Source organism: Leuciscus leuciscus (genome assembly GCF_965113295.1).
Source record: "Leuciscus leuciscus genome assembly, chromosome: 5".
Taxonomy (NCBI): domain Eukaryota; kingdom Metazoa; phylum Chordata; class Actinopteri; order Cypriniformes; family Leuciscidae; genus Leuciscus; species Leuciscus leuciscus.
Window position 1 is genome coordinate 28,348,980 of NC_138729.1, and position 25,588 is coordinate 28,374,567.

General features: G+C 37.2%; 2 protein-coding genes across 8 annotated transcripts in view; both read right to left on the bottom strand.

Annotated features, from left to right (window-relative positions):
- Positions 1–5,350: 5,350 nt before the first annotated feature.
- Positions 5,351–15,270, bottom strand: cdc42ep2 (CDC42 effector protein (Rho GTPase binding) 2). Of its 3 annotated transcripts, none has more exons than XM_082169207.1 (2): positions 15,152–15,270; positions 5,351–9,360 (listed from the first exon to the last, which is right to left on the bottom strand). In XM_082169207.1, the coding sequence occupies exon 2, from the start codon at positions 9,037–9,039 to the stop codon at positions 8,293–8,295; it is 747 nt and encodes a 248-aa protein (XP_082025333.1). In that variant the 5' UTR covers positions 9,040–9,360; positions 15,152–15,270; the 3' UTR covers positions 5,351–8,292. The 3 variants fall into 3 exon arrangements, with proteins under 3 accessions (XP_082025333.1, XP_082025332.1, XP_082025331.1); XM_082169206.1 differs by having other exon boundaries at positions 15,052–15,204; XM_082169205.1 differs by lacking the exon at positions 15,152–15,270 and adding an exon at positions 14,824–15,145.
- Positions 15,271–22,559: 7,289 nt separating this feature from the next.
- The window catches only part of sptbn2 (spectrin, beta, non-erythrocytic 2), a 98,969-nt gene continuing 95,940 nt past the window's right edge, over positions 22,560–25,588 (bottom strand). For all 5 annotated transcript variants that reach the window (XM_082169113.1, XM_082169115.1, XM_082169117.1 and 2 more), the window contains one exon: positions 22,560–25,544. In XM_082169113.1, the coding sequence (XP_082025239.1) occupies positions 25,335–25,544 (210 nt within the window). In that variant the 3' untranslated portion in view covers positions 22,560–25,334. The remainder of the gene's footprint in view (positions 25,545–25,588) is intronic.

Sequence of the window (25,588 nt, forward strand, 5' to 3'; positions counted from 1 at the left end):
TTGTGTTTCATATTAATATAACATTATGTAAAAAGTCCAACTGTTTACGAATCAAAATCCGGACATACTGTGATGCATGTATGAATTATCATGTTAGACTAAGTTAGTAATGTATTAGTCAATGTTAGCAGTGCAGCATCGCCCGAATTTGCTTTTATATAAGTTAACCTTGTTTACGTTACTTTACGACCTGCAACATTTCATGACTTCACACATATAACGTTACTTAGGCCTACTGTAAATCAAAGATTTGACGATGGATTATACGTGCTGTCATGAGCACATACTAGAGTTTAACTGCTCAACCAGTTATGAACAGTGAAAAAAATACATGTTTATTTTTTCAAACAGCTATTTAAATCGCAAATTTGACATTTAGTATACCAAGTGTGTAGTATACTACAAGAGAACATTCAAATAAATGCTGTTCTTTTGAATTTTCTATTCATCAAAGAATCCTAAATAAAATATGTCACAAAAATAAGCAGCACAACTGTTTTCAACATTGATAATTATCAGAAATGTTTCTTGAGCATCAAATCATCATATTAGAATGATTTGTGAAGGATCATGTGACACTGAAGACTGGAGTAATGATGCTGAAAATTCAGCTTTAATAAATTACACGTTTTCCTTTTGAATGCATTTTAAAATGTATGTTCCAATAATATTTCATAATATTCCTGTTTTACAGATTTTTTGAGCACAAGAGACTGCTTTCAAAAACATAAAAATCTTACCAACCCCAAACTTTTGAACAGTATAGGCTATACATGGATTTCGAATAAAATAATTATATCAGGCCATACAATTGCTGGCCACTTGTCATCCACAATCCAAAGATCGTCATGTATTGCGTAGGGATCCGGCAAGATCTCACCATTGCTGAGAGTACGTTTTTTAATATTATCGCCACGTTATATGTGTGAAGTCATGAAATGTTGCAGGTCGTAAAGTAACGTAAACAAGGTTAACTTATATAAAAGCAAATTCGGGCTCTATGCTGCACTGCTAACATTGGCTGTTACATTACTAACTTAGTCTAACATGATAATTAGCATTTTGACTTAGCGACAACACCACCACTATGCTACTAGCCTACCCTAAACCCTTTAACGTTACTCTGGTACGAAGGCCGCGGGTCTTTTCTGCCTCCTGGTTGCGTGCGCATGCAGTGATGACGTCGCCGAGAAATCCATGTATAGGGTGCAACCTTCCGTTTGAGAAACACCATATCCCTCCACTCCATTAGACGTCCAGAGAGGAGGAGCTGGATCATGTCATTTGATTCTGCAGCGAGTAGGGAAAACTGCAGACTTCAACCTCTGCAGTGAATTCGATAACCAGATCTGACCGATTCGTGTCCGAAGTTCCGAACTACCTATTTATATGGGTTTTGTGAACTAGATCATTTTGACAAGATCCAAATCGAAAGAACGCTTCGTTCATGAATTAGCCATGGGGTGTTTTTCACTGAATAATGAATAACTAATAAAAATCATATATTAAGAACATACGTGTGTACTACATGTGTAAACAGGCGAAATTAACTTCAATAAGAAAGAACCAAACCCGTTATATTATTCCAACTCTTAGTGTTGTAGTGTTCACGAATGGACACGAGGTGGCACTAGTGGTCAATCTGACGAGACCGAGACCAGGGCTGCAGCCGAAAACTGAGGTGGAGCTGGACGTTATTTGACTGCAGTGCAGTGACGTGACTACTTCAAAACTTGTTGGCTCGCTGCCCCATCAGGCAATCACTGTTTAGACAGACTTCTGAGGCAGCGCAATGGTTTAATGATCTACAGCAAAAATAGAGCGAGATTTGGTGATAACTATAAACAAATAATTAATTACTACAATAATAATGTATGGCTAAAAATGACATCAGAAGTAGAAAACGTTCATTTACACAAAAAACTGACAACCACCGCATCTTTATTTTTCTAGCTCAACTGAACTGACAGGATTAGTGGGATTTCAAAGGCAGCGAAGGAGGATACTGCCTTCAATAATCGATCAGATGACTTCATATAAATGCTTCAAACTTAACATAATTGTTAACATTATTCAAACTTCATACATACCTTCAAGTATATCAGGAGACAGGAGGCGAAGACGTGTCATGATGAATTCAGCAATTTGGACGCAGCCAATGACGTCTCAGCCAATCTCTCAGCAAATACTCAGTGGATATGGTCAGAAAGGATGTCAGAATTAGTTCAGTTCGCTATAGGCATTTGTAAATCACGTTTGTAATTCTGAATTAACCAGTTCTATGAAATCTTGTTTTCATTAACTTGGCTAAGTATGAATTAAACGACTTGCAAGGCCTAGCCTACTATCGTCACTCAGAATACTGTAGGCCTATGTTTAAGGACATCATTATTAATTGTAATATTACAGTAGTAATTTAGCAGACAAACGTTCACATCGGTTTATAGGTTTGGAGCGAGGGTAGCCTAGAGTAGACAACACAAAAATATGAGTCATGTCAGTTCAGTATTAGTTTTTTTTTTTTTTTTTTAGATATTGTAATGATCTAGTTGTTGTTCTAAGCTTGACATCTAGGCAATTTAGAAAATGTGTTTTACTATATTTCTGTGAAATATAGCTTTGTTAAATCTTGGATATTCAAGTCATTCTAAGATTAAAATAACATTGCACAATGCAATACTTTGATTTTAACTCATATAAATAGATTCTGTGCAAACAAATTATAAAGGGGTGGTTGTTTTACAACAAGGTTGAGAAAGTTCTGTTCAAAACAGTACACATGCAAGTGAGAAAGTGAAGGGTACAAGCTTTATACAAAAAGTGCACACACTATAGGGAGAGACAAGAGAGATTTCAGGGAAAACAAGAGAATAAAAAGGAAAATGCATTTTATGCAAAGGAATTTTTATTTTTGGGTGAATTATCCCTTTAAAGTTATTCAAGAAGATCAACTCCGGACATTTTCTCTCAGGTCAGGAGACAAAATGAGGCAAACCGATCGAGATGATGTCATCGCTGCAAACCGATCCAGTTTTGAATTTCAAACTAGCAGTGATTTACTATATGATCCAGCAGGCAGGGGAGTTTGTGAGGGGGTGCATCATTTCTACCATCAGTGAAACGTGTAACCCAGCAGTGGGTTACACAAAACTACCCAACACTTTGAAAATAACCCAACAAACAGGCAGAACCCAGAAGTCTGGGTAAAAAAAATAACACAGCCAGTTTTAGGTATAGGCCATATCATACAACAAACATCGTTCATTCCGCCTCTCCAAACCTCTTCTTATGTTCTCTTCTTTTTCCTTTGCTTTCCTCCTTTATTCGTCTTGCTCAATAACAACTGACAGGTTGTGAATAGTAGCCACACACAGAGCAAAGCCTTTGACACGTTCACAAAGGCTGCACTGAAGTAACAGAGCACATGGTGAATACTTTTCAGTATCCTCCCTTCCTCAGAGCACTTTCAGAATATTCCATGGAAATGTTTTTTTTATGCGTGTGCGTGTTTGCAGAAGCTGCCTGGGTGGTTATTATCTGTTACATTCTGTTAGTATGGGAGTGAGGAAAGTGAAAGGAACACATTAGAGCAAGCCCTTGATATAAGGGCTGTAATTCCCTCCTAGGTTAGAGAGATCACAAAAAGATGCACATACACACCCTGTACATTGAAAACTAAGGGGTGAAAACAGTATCAAAACCTCCCACAAATGCACGCAAGAGATTCACACACGTGCACGCTCTACAAATGATCATACGTTATTGTCATTAGTGTCTTTGCTCACAATCCATAAATGCTTTATCTGTAACTGTAACTTCATGCACAACAAATCACGAGTCTTTTGCAGTATTGTTCTGCCATAAGAATGACCATGAATATGCACTTTTGTATTTGTGGAATCTTTTAAGACGGTCGTTCACAAATGTGCACAAGCCTATCTGTCCCCTACATTACCTGCAAAATTACTTTTTGAGATAACTGAACTCTAATCATTTAATATTTCACTAAATATCATACATATATATATATAAATCAAGCCTGATTTTTGTTGCTTTTTATACAACACATTTACCGTTGTGAATTTTGATACTGCTTGGTTTGTTGGTCCGTTGGGTCAAATTGCTTTCTCACCTCAAATTAACTGCCCCAGAGTTCATTTTTAGGGCCGAGGCCACCTTGTTCAGGCTATCTGTGGATCCGAGCGCGATTGCCGTGTTCATACACCTAAATTAATCGAACTAAGGGAGAAAACACACCAGGTTCCGAAACAAATGCTCCAAACGAGACAGGTGTGAAAACGCCTTTAAACTGAAGGAATAGAGGAACAGAGCTAAAATAGGCAGAATTTGTGGGATGGGCAACTTTGTCCTGGAGGGCTACTATCCTGCAGAGTTAAGCTCCAACCCTGATAAAAACTCAACTGCCTGTATACCTTTCTAGTGATCCTGAAGACATCGATTAGCTGGTTCATTCAGCTTCAGCCTGCCAAGCGTGGCCCAATACTGTGCTGTGAAACATTAGTTCCTATAGATTTATAACAATCAGAATGCAGATCCGCTGGTTATGAGATGTTTCCTCTGAGTTGTAGGAGCCTCACCCTCTTTTTCTTTAATGTAATGTGTATTAAAGTGCAACAATGTGTTTTGTCAAATTAATGAATCATGGATTGTGATCTATGGTCTCCTTTCTGATACCAAATATATCTGCTCTTCTGCAATTCTTCACTTCCTCTTTTCCTTCATCCTGGCCCTTGTTCACCTTCCCTCAACCCTTTTCCTTATACTCCCTTCCTCCTACTCTCTCCAACTGCTCCCCTCTTTCTAGCTGGTGTTCCCATGGTATTGTGATCGTAAGGTCAGGGACTCGGGCTGCTCTGTGTTAATAAAGCCAGTTGGAAGGATTCCCAGGGCCTGTGCAAAAAATAGAGGAGCTACTGCAAATAAACAGAGTACACAGACACACACTCTCAAACTCTTAAAGTGCCTTGAACACACACACAAAACCACAAGGCTGGCTCCCAGCCACAAAATAGGCTCAAAATTGCAAATTCAAGACATTGCTTGTATTCAAAACAGATTCAAGTAATAGAGGCATGCATGCTAAGACTTGCGATGAAAAAAGTCTCACAGGTAGTGCAGTAATACCAGAGTCGTTCATGCACTGACCTGCAATTCTGCTCATTCTTTCACCCATAATAAATTCTAGTCTTAGCTAAAGAGTTCTGTTGCAATAAAATAGGGCAGGGTAAGTCAGTACAAATCCATATATTTACACATATAATCCACATAAAGCATCCATCGTTTGACTGCCTTTGTGCTTACCTATGGAGAAGAAAAAAACAAACACAGCCAGACTTGAATCAGCATTTATTCACCATTATGTTTCTGTCTCTATATCTTATCCTGTAAGTCTATTGTAGTGTGTACAGCAGCAGCAGCAGCAAAGATCCACTTAACATCCACAGTATAGTATCTGACAAAGCCCAATAAGACGTGCAAAAATGTCCTCTGGTGCAAATCTGAACAGGTGTTAGAGGCATATGATGCACGGTTAAGATGTGTACAAAAAGTTATTAATGATTCACTTTTACTGAAAGGCAGAAACGTTACGCTACAATATAGAGATAACATATGCAGCTGTTTCCCCTTCAGACTAAAAACATGATTTATTTTTATGGTAAAATGTCTGTCAGGAATGTCATATATTTATGCAGTTTAATCGTCAAAATCCGAGTAATAATTCAAGTTTATATTTTTCATGAACTAAAAATAGCATCAATATTAGTCAACATCACAGTATTTTGCTGTGGTGGAGTAGAAAAGTATTTTGGAGATATTTATTGAGGCACGTGTGGTTTTTAGCAATACATCATTTAAATTTACATCTACCCATCTATATTTACCCAATTGCTTGTTAAATGGTCTGACGTTTAAAATTCTATTGTACTTTTACTTAATTTTTATTTTATTTTTTTGTTGTAATTGTGCTTCAGTGAAGCAAAATCATAAGATCGTCTGTCTTAATTAAATACAACTGCATATATGAGTTATACATGTGGTCTTAAACTAACACACATTGATGTAATCAATAAAAATGACATATGTGAAGATATTTTCATATCGTCTCTTTCAAATCCTTTTTCAGTAAAGTGGCTATGAGAACTGCTTAATTCACAAATGTCTGGTTAATGTGTAAGTTTTAGTACTGTAAATCCAGAATAAATACTAAAGAGTTTTGATCAATAATTCTATGTCTATCATTCGGGTCCTTGTTCAGTATGATGATAATAAATGTAATGAAATTAGTCTTTAAGCTTACAAAAATAAAAACTGAAATTAGAAAGGTACACCATAGGATTTAATCTGTTTGTGGATTTAATTGGTCTTTAGATCAGATGCATGTCAACAAAGTTAAGTGCATGGAACTATGACTTTGTAAATAGATTCAGCTTTAGAAATGGAATTCACAATGTAAGGATAAAATTGTAAGACAATTCACCAGTAATGAAAAAAGGAACCAAGAATCCTAAAGAAAGAACCACTAAATATGACACCGTGTCCACATCAGACACGAGTGGCACGATGCGACAAAAGCAAGTAGAACCCATTATAATCAGTGATGCTGATGACACTGGATACAGTGTGACGAGACAACAAATTTCCAACAGAAAATTGCTGCCCTTTAATATTTCTGACGTACTCCAAGTGCTCGCACTACTTCTGCAACAAAGGACAAATGGATTTGCAACGGTCGCTTTGTTGCGTCCACTGTGGACAGCTTCTAGCGGTCCGGTATAGACACGGTGTCAGAAACAACGGCTACTTAGAACAAAACTTTTCAGACAAGAAAAAAAATATATACTTATTTGGATTTTGTACATTTTCAAATCTCAAACAGATTTTTTTAAAGGTCCACTATGTAACTTTTTTGTTCAAAATGTATATAATGAGCGAGTATGGTACGGTACGCCTACAATAAGTGTTTATATTTGGACTATTTCAAACTGAGTGGGGCGACAACAGCTGCAGACATATACATAAACAGAGAAGTAGCTCTGGATGCCTCAAGACACATGCAGTTTTGTTTATTAACCGCTAGAGCATCAAAAGTTACATAGTGTACCTTTACATATGAGAACTGATGAGTTTAAATGAATGCAGTAAGTTTTCTTAGTGCTGTTACAGTGCAAAGGTAGCATCACAAAACGCTGATTGCAATATGACTGTTTCTGTTACTATTTGTTCTTTTAAGCCCACCTCGTTGACAGTTTGATGCACTTTTTGCAAGGTAAGTAAAAAAAAAAGTTAAGTTATTTATTTTAATTCATAATCTGATAAGAAAATAATACTACAGTCTAAATCTGTGAACGGAAAGCAAAGAGCATTTTCAACCCCTGTGGGGTGGGTTACATGGGGGATTCAAGGTAACACAAGCCCTTCTTTTGGCCCCATCGCTCATGCTCAATCGGAGAAAGGAAAAACTACTGCTGCATGAAAAATGATCATCTGTCAATGCCTGAGGGATCGCAGATACCTCAACAACAACCAAACACCGAAAAAAATGAGTATTTTATGAAAGGAAAACATTCCTAATTCCTGCTCAGTGAAAAGCCAGCCTTTGGGTTTCTGTTTCTGAACAATGAAGACTACTCCCCAAAAAAAAAAAAAAGAGAGAACGTTAAAATCCCAGGGTGTAGACGCACAGGCCTCCTGGCGCGTGTGCGTGTCCAGATCATTAGGGAGGAGCTGCGCATTTTTACCCGATTACACAAATTGCAACAACACAGAGGGGGGAGATGATGTCATCGCGGCTCTGAAAGAGGAAAATGTCAGTTTTTCTTTTCCTGTAGTGAATCCAGGAGGCATGTAGGATGTTGCTCTGTAATAATACATAATGTACACTCAATGCAGGTATTTTGAGATGTGCTTGCTCAAATGCTTTCAGATCAAATGTTCCAAAACGTATCTAAGAGTAGATTTAAAGCCAGAATTGTTGCATTGCTTGTAGTCCAAAAACAACAGAGATGAATTAAAACAATCCATTTGAACAACAGAGAAATCCAATGATGAAACGGATTCAATTTTGATTGGTTCAAATCCTGTAGTTTCCAAAGGTCTTTTCCAAAGATGAAATGCATAATGAGCAAAAAAAGGACAAAGTCTCCAGGAAATGCCATTGTACAGCAGGTAAATGAGTTCTCTCAGATGGAAAAATGTTTTGATGCATTAAGAAAAATGTGATCAGCTCATTTATGTATCATCAAGCTTTGACTCACATCTCTTTGTTCACTTTCAGGTATATATCTCTTGTCGTCCACTGGGTGTAAGTCGCCCACTGAACGTCCCTGTTCTCTCATTGTCCATGATCTGAAGCACATCCTCTAGGATGGATGGCCCCAAGTCCAGATGGAGGGAAAGCATAGAGCCGGCGTTTGACAAATACGACCTTTCTCCCCCGTCCCCATCCTTCACAAATTTCTCATCTTCTTCTGGACTCTGCCCAAATGTGTGCAAATTAAGTGGACAGCGGTTTGGAGATGCAGGAAGCGATGTATGCCGTGACAAGTTCCTCTCTTCCAGGTGCAGTCTGGGAGGTTTGGGAGGTGGAGCGAGAGACGGAGATGTTGGAGGCGATTGGTTTGTTATCAGGGCTGTTGGGATCTCGGCAGTCACCGTTGCTGCTGAAGTCATAGCCGGAAGTGTGAGCGCCTGCACCCCTCCAATGATAGGCAGTGACAGGGCATTTTTCAGCAGAGGCGAGCTCTCGCTGGCTGGTGGGTGACTGCTTACACTTGCTGTGCGACTTAGTTGGAAGGACCCTTGATGACTTTGCTGCCCCGGTAACAGGTGAAATTTACCTTGTAGGAAAGACAGGTCACCGAAAAGATCGTCGGCACCTCCTCCACTTCCAATGTGGATGGTGTGTCTGAAGTCTCCCAGCGGAGGACTGATCATGTCGGATGAAAGAAGGTCACGCAGCTTTTCCTTCTTTCCTTTACGGCTTCGTCGCTTAAGGTATATGGGAGCCTTGGTCGACATGTCTGACCCAGTGCGTCCTCCAGCACAACAGAGAGACAGACCTTGCAGCAGGGTGAATGGACAAGAGCAAAGGTGAAGAGAATAAACGGACTGAAGAAGAAGAAAAAATAAAATAAAAATCACAATGCACTTAGCATTCAAATTCAATCCAACTGGATAGTCAGGATGCTTTTTTGATTCTTTCTCATGAAAAATTATTCCGTGGTTCAGAGTGTCTCTTCATATATAAAGCCCAGAATCCACATCGGCAGGCCACATGGAGAAAGACAGTATCAGGACAACAATTCTGACATCCGCATAGACACTGCCAGTCCAGTCTGCCTGCAGTTTTGGACAGAAAGAAAAAGAGTGTTTAGCACATTTACTGTAGTACATACTAACTGAACACAAAGTAGCATTGATTTAATCATAGACTTTCCCTTCACAAGAATAAATGACATTTTGAAATCTAAGTCTCTCTGTGGTGAAAATCAAGTTTTTAATGTTGTTTATGTCTATGTGGTGTTTTTAATATGCTTTAAGACAAATCATTTGCAAATTCATAAGTCAACACCATTGCTGAGTATTCTCTCCTTGCTGAGTATTTTCTCTTTAAAACTGCAGTAAACCAAAGACAGTCTCAAAAATTGGCGGGCTTTAGCATATCATCATTACTATGTGAAGCAGGGGAGTCTCCAGTTATCCCGCGATAACATTTAGCAATATAGCAGGTGAACTATGTATATGATGCATATTACGATGTTATGATGAACTATATGCCTTTCTCCATTGATGTTCTAAGTTGTTTCTAAGAGTTTCTAAGAATTCTGATTTTACGAAGGCAGGTGTCTGACTCTGAAATGGCGAATTGTTGACTACATGGGGACTTTAAAACAGAAAACAGTTATTCTAAATTGTAATCATATTTCAAAATATGTATGCAATAAGCCCTGCGAAGCCATGTTTTACAGTGGATTTAGAACAGCTAAGGGGCGTCAGTGTTGCCAGATTGGAAATGTCCAAGTATCGTACCAGAAGCTCAAAATTATCGTATTTGGAAGAAAATGATCGTACACGAGTCAGACCGGTTCGGTTCATACAATTAATTGGTTGGGTCCTTACATGCGCTTCGTGAGGCACAGTAGCACACACACGCAAGGTCTCTCGCTCCCTCTCTCTACACGTTCTTCCCCCGGTAGACGTAGAATCCACAGCTAGATCAATGAGAAACCCTATGATTACAACGACCATCATTTGAAGTGTCACATAGGTCTGAAATTATCGTACATTATAGGATTTTTTCCATTGTTGATCGTACATCGTACAGAGGTCAAAATTATCGTACAAATACGATAATTATCGTACATCTGGCAACACTGAGGGGCGTTGTTAGGCACGTACGATGCGGAGCGGAGTAACGGTTACTCCATAAAAAATATTCATTTTAATATTTATTTAATCATAAAATAAACACCAGCAACAAAAAATATAACGTTATAACACATTTATTCCTCCGCCAAGCAATGTAGTTCCAAAGAGGTTGCTAAGCAACACATGCAGCAACAAAGAATCACAAACGGCAGCTGCGCAGTAATACTAATGTAATGCGGTCACAGGTGTATGTTTGTTGAGTAATTTACAACGGATTCAAACGCGGCTCAACCAATCAGAATCAAGGACTGGAACTATCCGTTTTATAATAGTGATTTTACTGCATTTTTTATCAAATAAATGCAGCTTTGGTAAACATAAGATACTTCTTTCAAAGACATTTAAAAATCTGATCTTTTTGCTTGCTTGTTTTTATTAACAACTGAACTGAGACTTACTTCAAAGTAAAAAACAACAACAAAACAAATATATCAAATTACAAAAAGATGAAACCCATCCAAATTCAAAGTGAGAGGCACGTCTTATATACACATGAGTTCTTTAGGTCAAAGTTAAAAGTGAGATTTTTTTTTTTTTTACAAAATTTAATAAGAAGTGAGAGATGATAAACAAACTATAATGTGGAAAAGAGTCAGAGCAAATAATTCGAGTTTGTTGTTAGTCTTGGCATGTTTGACTTGCACACATAGGTCTAATAGGCTATCATATCTCCATGTGTCTGGTGATAGTGGACTCAGCTGTCAAAACTTATAAAGGTACAGCAGCGGTATAATGGGAACATTTGAGTGCATGTGTTAGTGTGTTTCATTGTGTGCTGAAAGGTTTAACAGACCGTAAGACCTGTATGTGTGTGACAATACGTCAGGGGCTCTAGAGCATGACTCGTAACGCATACCTTTAGCATTAAATCATACTTCTGCAGTTGAATCAGTTAACTATATCCTGGTGTGAGTGTGTGTGTGTGTGTGTGTGTATTTCCTTCAACCTTGACTTTTATCAAGGTTAGCTCAACTGGCAAACACTCCAACCAAAAACAAAGGCCAGTGTTTCCATCTCAAGTGTGGGAAAAGCCACCTCGCTGTTGCATAAGTGACCCAGCTAAAGACAGAGAGGCTCTGAAATGTTGTGTGTTTACAGATCATTTCCCTCAAATAATACTGATCCTAGATGTGTCAATTGAGTGTTGTGTCTTGCCTAACAGATTTAATCAACATAGTGCTGTATGTGGGCGATTCAAACATGTGGCTATTCCAGTTTGATCATGTGAATTGTAAAGCTTCTAAAAATTCTATTAGACAAGTAATGTTTTAAAATGGTAATAAGTCACTATTTTTATACAAAATCTTGGTAACGGTTAACATTTTCCGATCACTACTATTGACAAATGTAGCAAAACAAAATTAAGTGATAAAAACAAAAAACTAAGTTCACTAAAAAGGTTTATCATATAAATAAGTTATATTCATTCATTACATCAAGGAATAGTCATCAGTCATTTCAAACCTTTATTACTTAAAAGAACATATTTTCTCAGTCCCAGTGTTTTGTTAGTTTTTTTTTGTTTTTTATATACGATGTGAGCCAATGTTAACCAATGTTTTTTTATTCCAAATGTCCTTCAAAATATCTTCTTTTGTGTTCTATGGGAGAAAGAAAGTCACAGGTTTGGAAAGACATGAGTGAGTAGAATGACAGAATTATCATATTTGGGTGAATTATCTCCACAAGGGGAACATAAGTAATTTCAATAATGCATTATGCTAACATCTGAAAATATTCACAGAAGGTATAAAGACAAAATGCTCTCTCATGAGGTACCATGTGACTTGATTTATTTAGAAAAATGTATTTATTTTTTTCAAACAGTAAAAGTTAGCATCAGCTATTCATTGTTGAAGTTATTTTATATGCACATGAAAGCAGCAAATGGAAGCACATGAATGTTGAGTGTGCATGGTAAACGTGCACATGCGTGTGCACTCACTAAACTGAGCAAGATAATGAACCATGGGAGTCAGAGAGCAATTAGCACATCAGTTCTAGCCCTGACCAAACCAACCAATTGAGTGATTCATTAAATAACATTGCAACCTGCACATTTTGTTTCATTAAAAGCACCAAGTAACTTTTTAGGTGAGATCATTTACAAGTGATTTATTTGCGTATGAGGTAAAAAAAGTGAAATGAATGTTAAACTACAAATCAGCATAAGCTCTATCAGCAGCATCACCTTTATAATATTACAGAGTGAATACTGCATTAAGCGAAAGCGGGTCAACATAAGCAAGACTGCTCTTTGAATAACAATGTTGGATCTCAGAAAGGCTCTAATCAAACCACAACTGAATAACTGAAATTTCCAGAGAAGGAATCAGGCGAGTCCTGTTCAGACTCGCAGAGATGTGTCAGGAAGTGCGAATGGTTTTTCTTTTATGGTATTCCGATATCTCTGTTTACAACAGTCCAATCATAGATATAAAAAAATTCAGTGGAACTCTGAGTCCGGAGAATATAATGCATCCCATAATTTTACTCAAAGTCATGTTAAAAAAATAAGACATTTTACAATGTGAAAATGAACTATGCCACTCCTCTGAAGGCCTGAGGTTATTTATCAGTTTCAGAGCAGAAGTGAACAATGTTGCTAGAAAGCATAAATGAGGCACTCTGCTCAGGCAAGCCCTTCAACAGACCGCTCTGTTTGTTAGACAATGGAGAGAACACACTGACACAAAAACACAACAGCTTTTGGATTTTTTTTAACAGAGAGAGTTATTGTCAGTGACTATAAACTATCAAAACATCAACGTCATGATCTTTGAAAAACGGCCCAGATCTCACACATTTTTATTATCAAACAGAAACGCAATAAGTTACTTAATCAACCTTGGTCTAAAAATCAGAACAATGGACCATTTTTCTTTGGCTAGAATCTGGCTCCAGTTACTCAAAACATTCATCAAACCAATTGCAGTTAATGGCGGTGAGATATACCTATAGAATTTGCATTTATAACAGAAATGACTAGGTAAAACATTCTCAGGACAACCACATACTCAATATTCTGTCCAAAATATTATTAGACAAACGTCAGTATGAATTGGAACGTAACAACCCAAAATCGAGAATAAACCAGAAGACTATCTGACAATGTGAACAGAGTTCCCAGGGGCCCTTCAAGACTATACAAATGTGTAATGCAGAAGCTGTTGTGTTTGAATGGAGGTCAATGGAGGAGAAAACACTGAAAACAGATTGTCACATAATAAATACACTGCTTGTCTGCTAATTGTCGAACACATGTGGAATGACATTCATTTTGGAATGAGCTATAATTGGAATCTGATATCAAAAAGAGCTGTTTTATAAGTTAACTTACAAGTGTGTTTCATTTTCTGGAACCACACATTTACTTCTATGGGATCCTTAAACACTATAAAACTTTGAAAGGGATTCAGTAACGCTTACGAGGCACATGTGATCACAGTTACACTTCTTTTACAGTACCTTTCCCTTACCGAGGTACGTTTCCTTAGCCTTTCCTCACAGAAAAATGTGTAATAACTAAAACCCAAATGATTCACAAAATAAACAAACATTAACCTTTTTATAAATAAATAAATGTACAATTCCAAATTCCAAACAAAATTGTGCTTTATGTTCCTATCTACCCATCTAATTGTAATGCCTATTAATCCTCAAACTTCAAGACACTTCAAAACTTTCTGTAATTTTCAAACATGTCATGGAAACATTCAAAGCTTGTCTTGAACTTTTTTTGTTCAAAATTATACTTGCAACAATAGGAATTTAAATTAATTTTAATTCCACTTGTTAAAATGAATTAAAAATGTAATTCTGTTTTCTGTAATGTCATTTTAAAAAGGCAGCTCTGTTGTGGAGGCAGTGGTCTGCCTGTCATTACCTCTGTTCAAAGCCAAATGTGTGCGCGCGTACTCACGCTCCAAAACGATACGCGTTTTAAAGTCATTACACTCCTTTACAGATCACATTTAATTGATATGCAACTTTTTCAAAAATACACGATATTTTTGTTATTGAAGCAAAGTCAGGTAACAGAAAATGTAACTCCGTATATCACATGGCAGCAGCCCAATGTCATCATGGCAGTGTGCGCGCACCACCCCGCGCTCCCCTGGCCATCAGAGAGACCCTCCGCATTAAACATCACTGGCGGACACAAATAGGCATTTTCCTGTATGCTCGAGAATATAAATCTATGATTTATGTTCTAAAACTATAGTTTATACTTAAAAATACACTGATGTGAAGAAACAGCTAGGCAACTCTGCGTAACTTCTGCGTGAAAACGCTCCCATACGATTACTTCACATTTTGTGTTCAATAGGCTTGCGATTTTAACTCCACATGCAAATACTATAGTTTGCCTACCATTGAGATTCCCGTGTGATCAAGTCCTTTCCAAAACGCATCTATGCGCAGGTCTTTCAGGTCAAAATGAATCAATACCAATTCTGCTCGGTCACATACTTCTTCCAGCGCGAAAACCAGCAGAACTGACAGAAGTACAAAAATAACCCCCACACTTGATACCGCATACAGAGAGTATTTGCTGATCCGGTAGAAATAGAGCCGCGCTATAGAGCGCTGTAAGCCCACCTCACATCACTGCTGAAGCTCAGCGCACAGGACTGGAATGTGTGGATCTGGATCGCTGTTATCTACAATTGTGTTATCCAGACCATTACTTGGCATTTGCCGTTGCGTTGTCCCGCTTCTTCCGTGTTTGCTGAAGATTCCAGCAGGACAGCAGAGGGAGTCGGTAGCGCATCACGCACACGCACGCGCACGCACGCACGCCGCTGTCAGCAGCACACGTTGCGGTGACTCAATTTGAAGTTCTCACACCCTCCACACACTCCTCTAAACCATATCAAAACAAACGTAAATGTCTCACTCTCTAAACCTCTAATCTCTTATAGCTAGTAGCCTACTCACCTTTCCTAATTCACTTTACACTTGTATATGATTTTCTTGAATAAAAAATACTAATAATTCGTATCAGTTCAAGTTCAGGAAATGAATTTAAAGTCTTGATAAGGTCAAAGCCACTGGAAGGAAAGCCTGCTACCTTTAGACAAACAAAAAGCCTAAACACAGGGAAGGAGACAATGTGGCCGTTTATGTTGTTGTTTTTAAATGGATATCAATGGAGGAGAGGCCACTATACGCTGAATAAACAGCTTTTGTGAGTAAATAGCTTATAGGACCTATTTATTGAATCGACAACCTGTTCGCTGATCTTCAACATGTTTTACACTAAACAATACTTTCTTTGGGAACAATATGTAGATTTTTACCTTGATAAAAAGCTTATTTTATTTTTTAAGAGAAGGCAGAGTAGGAAATGATGCAACAGGTAGGACTCATTTGATTTACGGCATTACCAACACCAGCAAATGTGTAGTGGTATTTAACAGGCGTTGTGTATTGAGTGATATTGTTTTGTGTAAAGAAAATAAACAATATCAATGGTTCCTTTCTTTGGATTTCAGGTTTTACCAATTATAATAAGACTTGAATGACTATGACTGCCATGCTCTGATACTGATATAATGTATTTTAATGAATATAGAGAAAATGAATAATTTAATTATAAGGTAAATAACTGTAACTATAGGCCTATTGTATTATATTGTTGAAAAAATAAGTGCAATCGTAAAATCGTTTAATGCACAGCTAGCCGTGGATTATCCAGCTTATACCATGGTCATTTGCCAGTAGTGACAACTTAAAGCTGTTATTGATGATTGCAGCGCAATATTTGACCAGAAGGGTAAAACTTTGAATCAGACACAGAGATAAACTAGTGCAGTAAGATTACATTTATTTGAATGAATGAATTATCAAGAGAGCGATTCGTACCGTCATTTCAGAGTATCTCTCTCTATTAACAAAGAAGCTGTGAGTTGAATTTCCTCAAAATAGAAATGTAACCCTTTTGTTGCAGAGAAAAATAATGTAGCGATTCAGTAGAGAAGCTATTGTATTGCTAAAAGTCGTGGGGCAGCGTTGATAAGTTTCTATGCTGCTGAATGTTTGTGTTCGAGTGACGTATGTGAATGTGCGCTTCAATGAAAATAGCGCATTAATATAGAACGCTAATAAAACTTGGACTTGGAACTACCTGTGCATTAAACTGTTTTATTGCACACATTCCAGCCAATCAGAATAGAGTATTCAGATAGACTGTGGTATAACACTTTTTAATGAATGAAGGTAAAGAAAATATATAGATTTTAGTAAATAAATGTAGACTATTCTTTTAATGGCTTCCAGATTTCAACAATGAATTTACAAATATATTAGTGACTATCACTGCTTTTATATGCACGTACCGCAAAACAACATGGAGGCTATAATAACCACGTTTTTCAAAGTGGGTTCCCCAAAGCACCTTTCAGTAAACAGATCTTAAATGAACACTTTTTTTTCTTAGTGTGAAGAACATTTTAATAATCTAAAGACCTCTTTTCCAAAGAAAACTTTTGTGCAATGAAAAAAGGTTCCATGGATGTTGACAGTTCTTCATGGAACCATAGATGCCAAAAAAGAACCTTTATTTTTAAGAGTGCTGTTAATACTGTGCATATTGTATCCTTTTAATAGCTGATAATAATTGTCTTGTCTTTAGCAATAAAAAGTTGGGATGTTCCTACTGCTTGTGCTCCAAAGTTCATCATGCAGTGACAATGACAGGATGTCCAAAGGAATTTTACGTCAAGCAGATTGTAGCGACAAAAGATAAGTAGTCCAGACTGGACTATTGTAATGCTCTCCTGGCTGGTCTTCCAGCTTGCACTATCAAACCTCTGCAACTGATCCAGAATGCTGCAGCTAGAGCGGTCTTTAACTTGCCGAAGAGAGCACACGTCACTCCTCACAATATTGCACTGGTTGCCAGTTGCCGCTCGCATCAAATTTAAGTCACTGACTTTTGCCAACAGAACAACCACTGGTTCTGCTCCCTTTTACCTAAACTCATTACTTCAGACTTACATGCCATCCAGAAACTTGCGCTCTGCAAGTGAACGTCGTCTTGTGGTGCCATCTCAAAGAGGCACTAAATCTCTTTCTCTGACCTTTACCATGACTGTTCCCTGCTGGTGGAATGATCTCAGAGCGGCTGAGTCCGTAGCCATTTTCAAGAAACGGCTGATCACCTGATCCATTAATACTAACACTTTATCTTCTATTCTATATCTATTATCTTATCTTTTTTTTTTTTTAAGTACATGTACTGCGTTAGATTAAACTGGGAAGGGTCATAGCACTTGCATATTGTTGTCCTATTGTTAGTTTCACTGCTTCTATTGTTCTCATTTGTAAGTCGCTTTGGATAAAAGCGTCTGCTAAATGAATAAATGTAAATAAATGTAACTAAAGCATATTCTAGATCTATGGATTGCCCTATACTTCTAATTAACAATATACATATTGGACAAAAACTTCAATTTCCAACTCTAGCTCTGAGTTGCTGAGGTTATGACACTCTCAGGAACTTGAACAGACAGGCTTTATGAAACACACCACACCCACTTGCAATCACTTTCATTTTCCTTATCTCCCCATTTTTCTTTCAGAGCTCTCTGTGCTCCATTGTTGCTTTACATGCGGGAATTTCTCTAATCCACAATGTGGGTCCAGAGACAGACCAACTTAATGCAAGTCTTCACCATAATCTTATGTTCTAGTCTAACTTAAATTTAATATCCATTAAAGGTTATATCCTTTATTCTTCCAAAATAACAATGATTATAGTAAAAATGTTGTTCATCGCTCTGATAATCAGACCATGAAATGCTAATGTTTGGATTCTGCCAGTAGATGCTTTTTATTACATTAACACATTCAATGGCTTGACTTAACATTCTAAAACTGTCTCTCTCATGTTTCTCCTCTTCTTTTTTCATTCTATACTAATTACAGCATCATTTTATGGTTCTGTTCAACATATGGAGACCAGAGTGTCTCCAGATGTGATGTGCATTTTATAGAGCAGACCTGATTCTTGAACACATACTTGTATAGAAACACATACACACAGCAGAAACACAGGACACATTTTGCACAAGATGCTTTCTGAAGCTGAAAATGTTTCTAACTCTAAATAACTAAGTGAGTTATTTGCAAATTCAGCAGTCAAAAGGCAAAACAAGTTCACAAGTAAGTTGGGTTCACGTGTAGAAACACTCACAAGCCATTCATTTTTTTTCTCTCCGTCTACCGTGATTTAGAATTACAATATTCTCAAGAAAAGAAAAAAAAAAACTGCAGTGGTTAGCTGCAAACTATTTCATCGGCACCTGCTAAACTTCATTCTATGTCCCTGTTCCATGAGTTGGCTGGACCATGGCCATCAATAGACCAGGTTTAGTCACTATAGAGTCATGATACATTTGTTGCCACCTTCTCAAAGTGTCAGACACTTATTTGGATATATATAAAATTTAGAAATAAAACCTTCTTGAGAAAACAACTTAAATGTCAAAATCACAAAACAAATAATTTCTGATCATGACTAAATACATACTACATATGAAGAGTTCAGATGCAAAAGCCTCTAAATGCCATCTGAAATTTTCTTCTAGAATGATAATTTTTATCAAGCTTGTGTATTTAAGTTCAGTAATTTCACTTAAATGACAATTAATAGGTAATCTTCATTGTCATTTAAGTGAAATTATTGAATTTAAATATACGAGCTTGATAAAAATGATCATTCTAGAAGAAAATTTCAGATGGCATTTAGAGGCTTTTGCATCTGAACTCTTCATATATACATACATAAATAACATATATACATAAATATGCATATACTTCCATGCTGATATGATATGAGGGCATAAAAGTGTTCAATAAATAGCGAATCCTCCACCAATACCATTTTAATAATAATTTTAAGAGCCACTCGCCCGTGTGTGTTTTTTCTTTTTCAGGTCTGTTTCTCTAGGCTACTCCTTGAAAACTCGTACAGTATGTAACTTGATTACGCTAATGATCAAACTCATGCAAGCTTTTCCCAGTGGAGCTGACTGCGCTCGGTCACGCGCACTGCAGTATGCTGACTCCACATTCAGACTCTTGCCGTGAACACGCACAGCCGCAATTCACGCAACTAATGTAGTTAATATGCGCATTTGTTTATCTGCACTGAAATCGCGTTTTACCAGCGGTTCTGAATGACAAGAGACACGCCAGTTTCCACAACAACTATGATAAGTAGCCTGGCTATAGCTACAGAACATTCACGCCTTTCCTCGAAATTATTGCGCAAACACTATTATTAGCCTACATGGTTAACAAGTTAAATTAACCTAAATAATCGAGATTTCCCACACAGCCAAAATGCAGTTTTGTTTGACTGAAATTCTAGAACACACACGACTAACACCACAGAACAGTCACGAACTTAAAACCCCCCAATACGTTAAAGTTAATAATACGTATTTTTTTAATAAAAAAAACATAAGCTATTATTTCATATAGGCTATATAAGCCCATACTGTGTAGGCTATCACCTATTCAAATTCAAATATCTAACTTACATAGTAATGTAGGCTATACAAACACGTATTTTATGAAAGTTACTGAGTTTACTTACAAGAAATCTGTTGATATCCAATTTCAGATTCTGTGAAAATCCGTAAGGATGTTCTTTACAACTTATATCAGTCCGTTGAGGGCTCAAAGACAATTTGGCAACAGTTTGAAGTAAGGGTCCAGCAGCCCCTCGCTGTGCTCAGGCGGTTTTAACGGTCGCTGGGGAACGCGCCATTGTGAATGAACACAAAGCGGGGGCCCGGGAGGGCTGGAGGTGAGGCCGCCGTCGCGCTTTTAAATCGGTTTGAACATATTGCTGTTGCCAAGCGGTTCTGAACACTTGATAGACTTGATAGATGGCACTCACCAGGCCTGAAATTTTAAAACATAAGCACAGGAGGTGGAAGCACCATCAGTCTATATTACAAACTAAATATTTGCTTATTGAGCATCTGAACGTGTGGCAAGTTGCCTATAGAACAGTATAAAGGGATAAAGGGACATTCTAGGGGGGGGGGGGGGGGGGGGGGCATTATAGGCTTTGTTAATAGTTGGAGGTCTGTAGGCAGTTGAAAGCTTTCTGGTTGAGTTTCAAGGTCAGATTCAGAACAACTTGTTCTCTGCATGGCGCAGAAGTGGCCAAGATAATGAACATAGCTCATTAATTTGCTATAGTGTATTTTCATAATTATTTCTGCTCATTATTGCAGAAAATAACATGAAAGTCAGCTCTAAAAGCACTGTGTCTAGCGGAGGAACAGGAGGGAGGAGGAGAGATTTGCATTTGAGGCAAGCTGATTCTTGTTAAGATGGTAAACTTCATATGGATGGGTTAAGGTCAAAGTTCATGACCTGTTAATGTCTTAGCTGGGAGAGCAGACAGAGAAAGAGGACTGCTTTGTGCTTCGACATGTATGGGAACCGAAAATATTTAAAAAAGGGAAGACTAAGCACATTATGACCAAATAATGTCTTTGACTGTCAGAAGCTTTTGAAAGTCTGAAAGTTTGAGATTGACATGGGGAGACAGGCGATGGAACGTAACACTTTTTGTTTGAACATCAGTAACTCAGTTGTTGTTTGTGCTGGATCTCTCAAACTTTGACACACGGCAGCCACATTTGTCTACTATAAATAACACTTACTTGGATCACAGATTATGAGTGTTAATGTCAAAAACAAAGAGTTCTGTAGTTACAACCTTGTAACACTAGCCGTGGATTGTTGTAACAATGAGAAGTAATTTGCAAGAACTTTATTCAAAACGCATTATTCTTGGTTCTTCAATAAAGTGAACAATTTAAAATGACAAAAAAACATAGCTTAGTGTATTTCTTGATGTACTTTAAATTTAGCACAAAAACAACTGCTGTGTTTTGTTTGCCATGTTGCCATTCACTTATTTTTATGTAAATTCTGGGATAATCACACACACACACACACACACACACACACACACACACACACACAAACTGGATGGAAACTATAAATGCGCATAAATTCTAAAAATTGAAGTGGATAATTTTTTTATCTGGTAAGACGGCGCATAAACTACCATGGAAACACATTTACTTAATCAATCCTTTAATGCACAACAAAAAACTCACGTGACTGCCTCCAAAGAGGATGTGATTGATATTGGAATCATCATAAGAGGTTGGTTGTAACATTTTTAAATGTTACTTTACACTATCCCCACCCCCAAACAACCATAAGCTAATTGTTTTAGCACGTAGGTTTGAAGTTAGCATGAATGCAAAACATTAAATTGAACTAAAGAAGCAGCTACTTTAGGATATGCAAATAAATAATTGTATCTAAAATACGATTGTTAGACAAAATGTAACCTTTTTGTCTAACAATCATTGTAATTTCAAGGTGACGTATGTATTTACTATAGAGTTATGGTTTAGGGTTAGTTACTTGTAATTATCCATAATTTACTGTAATTACTATAGTAAGTACATGTAGTAATGTGTCACCTTAAAATAAAGTGTTACTGACAAAAAAATTATCTTGCTAAAAAAAATAATACTAATAATTTTCCCCTGAAAATCCATTTTTTGGTCATAAAATGTTGCTCAGTCACATGACACTTCTCCTGTGAGCTCAAAAGGTGATGGGAGTGTATGATATTGTTGACATCACAGCTCTTTTCTGACAGTGTTACAACACTCCCCGCCCGGTCTATCCTATATTAATCTTATATTGAAACATCTATAGAATTTATAAAAAGAACGCCACACTTTTTTTCTTTTCAAATCATGTTTTTATTCCTAATATTAGATTTAGATACACAAGTCAACAAACAAGTCTTTTTTTCTTGTTTAGATCAGTAATGAAAAATGCTCCACAGCACACTTGCCCCCAAGTGGCGGGGTTTGGTATTACAGACGAGAAACTCAGCAGGAATAAGCTGCAGTTTTACACGAGGTGCAGTTGCAACAGTAGTATTAATAATAGTAATATTAATAATGACTTTTATTATAATAATAACAATACTAACAACAGATAATAGTAGTGATATTAACAACTCAGGTTTAAAATCAAGAATGGAATTAACATTCTTTAATAAATGGTATTTTTATTGGGTATTTGGTGAAAATATTTTTGAAGACGCATCAAAATGTTGTAAAATATACTACAATTGAATGAGGGGGAAAATCTGCTTTAAAAAACCCCAGATTTCATCAAATCTAATGCTCAGTCCACTCACTTTTACTAAGAGATGAGTTTCTCCCCATTGAATTCACTGTATTCATGTATTGCAATATAATTACATTTCACTTTCCGTACAATTTTCCTCACCATTCCATTGAAATTTACACAAACAGACTGAATTATCTAGATTCGCTTATGTGCCACAATGTTACAGACCATCTAAGCAAACAGGCTTAAAACCAACCACACTGGGAAGTGTAAAATAAGAGGAAGAAAATGTTTTCAGATTAAGCACCTATGATAAAAAGAACAGAAAAAAAAATCAACAGCACAAATTTGAGAGTGTAATCCAATGCAACACATTGACTTATCTCAGGAAGAAATATATCACACAGTCCCAAAACCGTATGTGTAGGCTCAGACTAAATGGATCATCTTACAGCTCAATGACGGTATTCTGTGTGAACAAAAGCACTGGTCTACAACTAGATCATTCTACTGCAGCGTTTTAACCTTTAGAATAGAGAACATCAGACTGATCCAGAGAATGTTTCACAAAGGTGACTCCAAGCTCCAAATTTCTCATTCGGAAACAAGTCACAATTCACGTCACTGAACAGAGAGGAAAATGAGTTTCGGTGACATTGTCCAATCACTGAAAAAGGCTGTTTTTGAGGGTTCAGTAGAGAGTCTGCATCATTTTCCTTCACATCAAATGTCACAGCAAAAAAAACAAAACAAAAAAACAAAGTTCAGCTTTTAGTTTACTGCGTCTTCGTGTGGACCTCTTAAATGCATCTCCAAAGGAAATGTAGATAATTGACATACGAGTGGACATGGCTCAATACTCCACACATCTCACAGGAAGGGGCTTCAATGTATGACGTCAAAAAAACACACCTTGCGCTAATATTAACACACCAAGGCAAGCTTTCACACAATCATATGAGGCTGAAAAGTCTTTATCCTACAAAAATACTGCTTTCATGCCACAGTGGGTACACTTGTTACACCAGGACATCATGCGTTTAACTGCAAAAGTATATCTGAAATCATGTCAGCTAGGTTGCCATTGAGTCTGCCTCTGTGTACGCTACTTACGGGACAGAAGAGAGTTATCTCTTTTTGACCGCAAGTATAAAACCTACAATTCTATAAGTATGCGGTAAAAATTTCACATTCCTCCAAGGAAGATAATTTATAGTAACTTGTGATGTACAAATAAAGGGAAGAGATCATCTCAATCACCGTGCATGGGGGAAAAACTGTTGATTTGGTCCACATTAAGAATACCTCAGTAATTTTGTTTCTCATTCAGAGTTGAAGCACATTCACAACCGATATACCTGAAAGCAACCTCTTCAGAGCACACACACGCTCACACACACCTAAAAATACAGCATCAACCTCAAGAGCATCACTGACACAAATCCCAATAATAGAGGTTCATCCCTGTAAAGTATTTAAATTGTAGGGTTAGGAGAGAGAAAAGCATGTGCGTGTCCGTCGGTGTGTGAATGGTAAAACTGACGCCTGAGAATACATTCCGATAGGAAACTTGGTCAACTACATATTCAAATCAAAGTTACAAGAAAATGGAAAAAAATAAAATAATATATGCTGTCCTCAAATTCTTTGTTTAACGTGAGTTTAATGTTGGCTTGTGCAAGTGATTCTTGTGTTGTGTCTGTTTGCTTTCGAGCAATTGTAAAACCAAAGTCCAAACCACAGCATCACACCTCAGTTTCAATCTTCACAACAAACACTTTTCTGGTCTAAGAAAAGAACGAGATAAAGAGGTTAAAGGAACTTGATGAGCTAAAGGAACAAGCCACAGAATAAGAACACATTCTTAAAGTTTCTTAATGGAAATGAGATCGAGAGAACAGAAAGATTAAAAAAAATATATAATAAAGTCATCATAAATAGTGTTTTTTCCCCCTTTAAGCTAAAAACACTACTCTTAAAAAAAAAAAAAGAAGAAAAAAAAAGCATTCAACAGTCATATCAAGAAAAAATAAAAAGGAAAGGAAAAAGACCAGCATGAACTCCCTCTGACTTATGGGCTTCTTTCTGCTTTGTCCTCTCTGAACATGAGATCATACCAACTATACTTACATTTTCTTTAAATATTTTACTTTAAATCGACTCAAAAACGGAACAGCAAATAAACAATATTAATAATAGCAACAACAATAAAATCTTTAGCTATAAGTATAATAATACCGGAAAAAAGGACTGTAGCCCTTTACAAAGAAAGTGAGAGGTCAAAATTAAGACAGGAAATAAAAATCATCAGGGAAAAAAGACAAAATAGCACTCTTGGTCATTACAGTATGGAAATGCTGTCTAACCCAAAGATAAAATTATTTTTAGGGAAAAAGTTAAAAGGAAATGATTCAAATTGAAAGGTATGAGCTAAACTTTCAGGATGGCTCTCGGTCAGGGAAGCCACTCCCTTGGCTTGAACAAAATCCAAAGAAGTGCGAAATGAGATGAATAAAATAAAAATAAAAATAAAGAGTGGAAGAAAAATAAAGGGCAAAAACAAAAAACCTATCACAGAGTGACATGCGAGTTTTCTTTGCCTTTTCTAACTTTATCAGTTTCTTTTGAGTGTTGACAAACTTCCATCTCTTGTTTGGCTCACTGTGGAGATCTGTGGGATATTTTGGTGCTTATTTCTTCTTGCCAAAGAAACTGAAGCGCTTCTCGCCGCCTCTATCTTTGCCGTCTTTGTTGCGCATGGTCACGCCTCCTGCCTCGCCCGAGCTGGGAGACATTGGCGGCATGGTCATCGCCCGACTTAGACCTCGTGTGCCACCCGGTGAGCGCTCGCCGGGCAACAGGGATGACTGGATTGATCGAATCCATAAACTCATCTCAGCCTGAGGGAGAAAACAAAATAAAAAACTTAATATAAGAGTACGAC

Bases quoted from the DNA above. Each gene is read 5' to 3' on its own strand.
- cdc42ep2 (XM_082169207.1), bottom strand. From the start codon at position 9,039: ATGTCGACCAAGGCTCCCATATACCTTAAGCGACGAAGCCGTAAAGGA.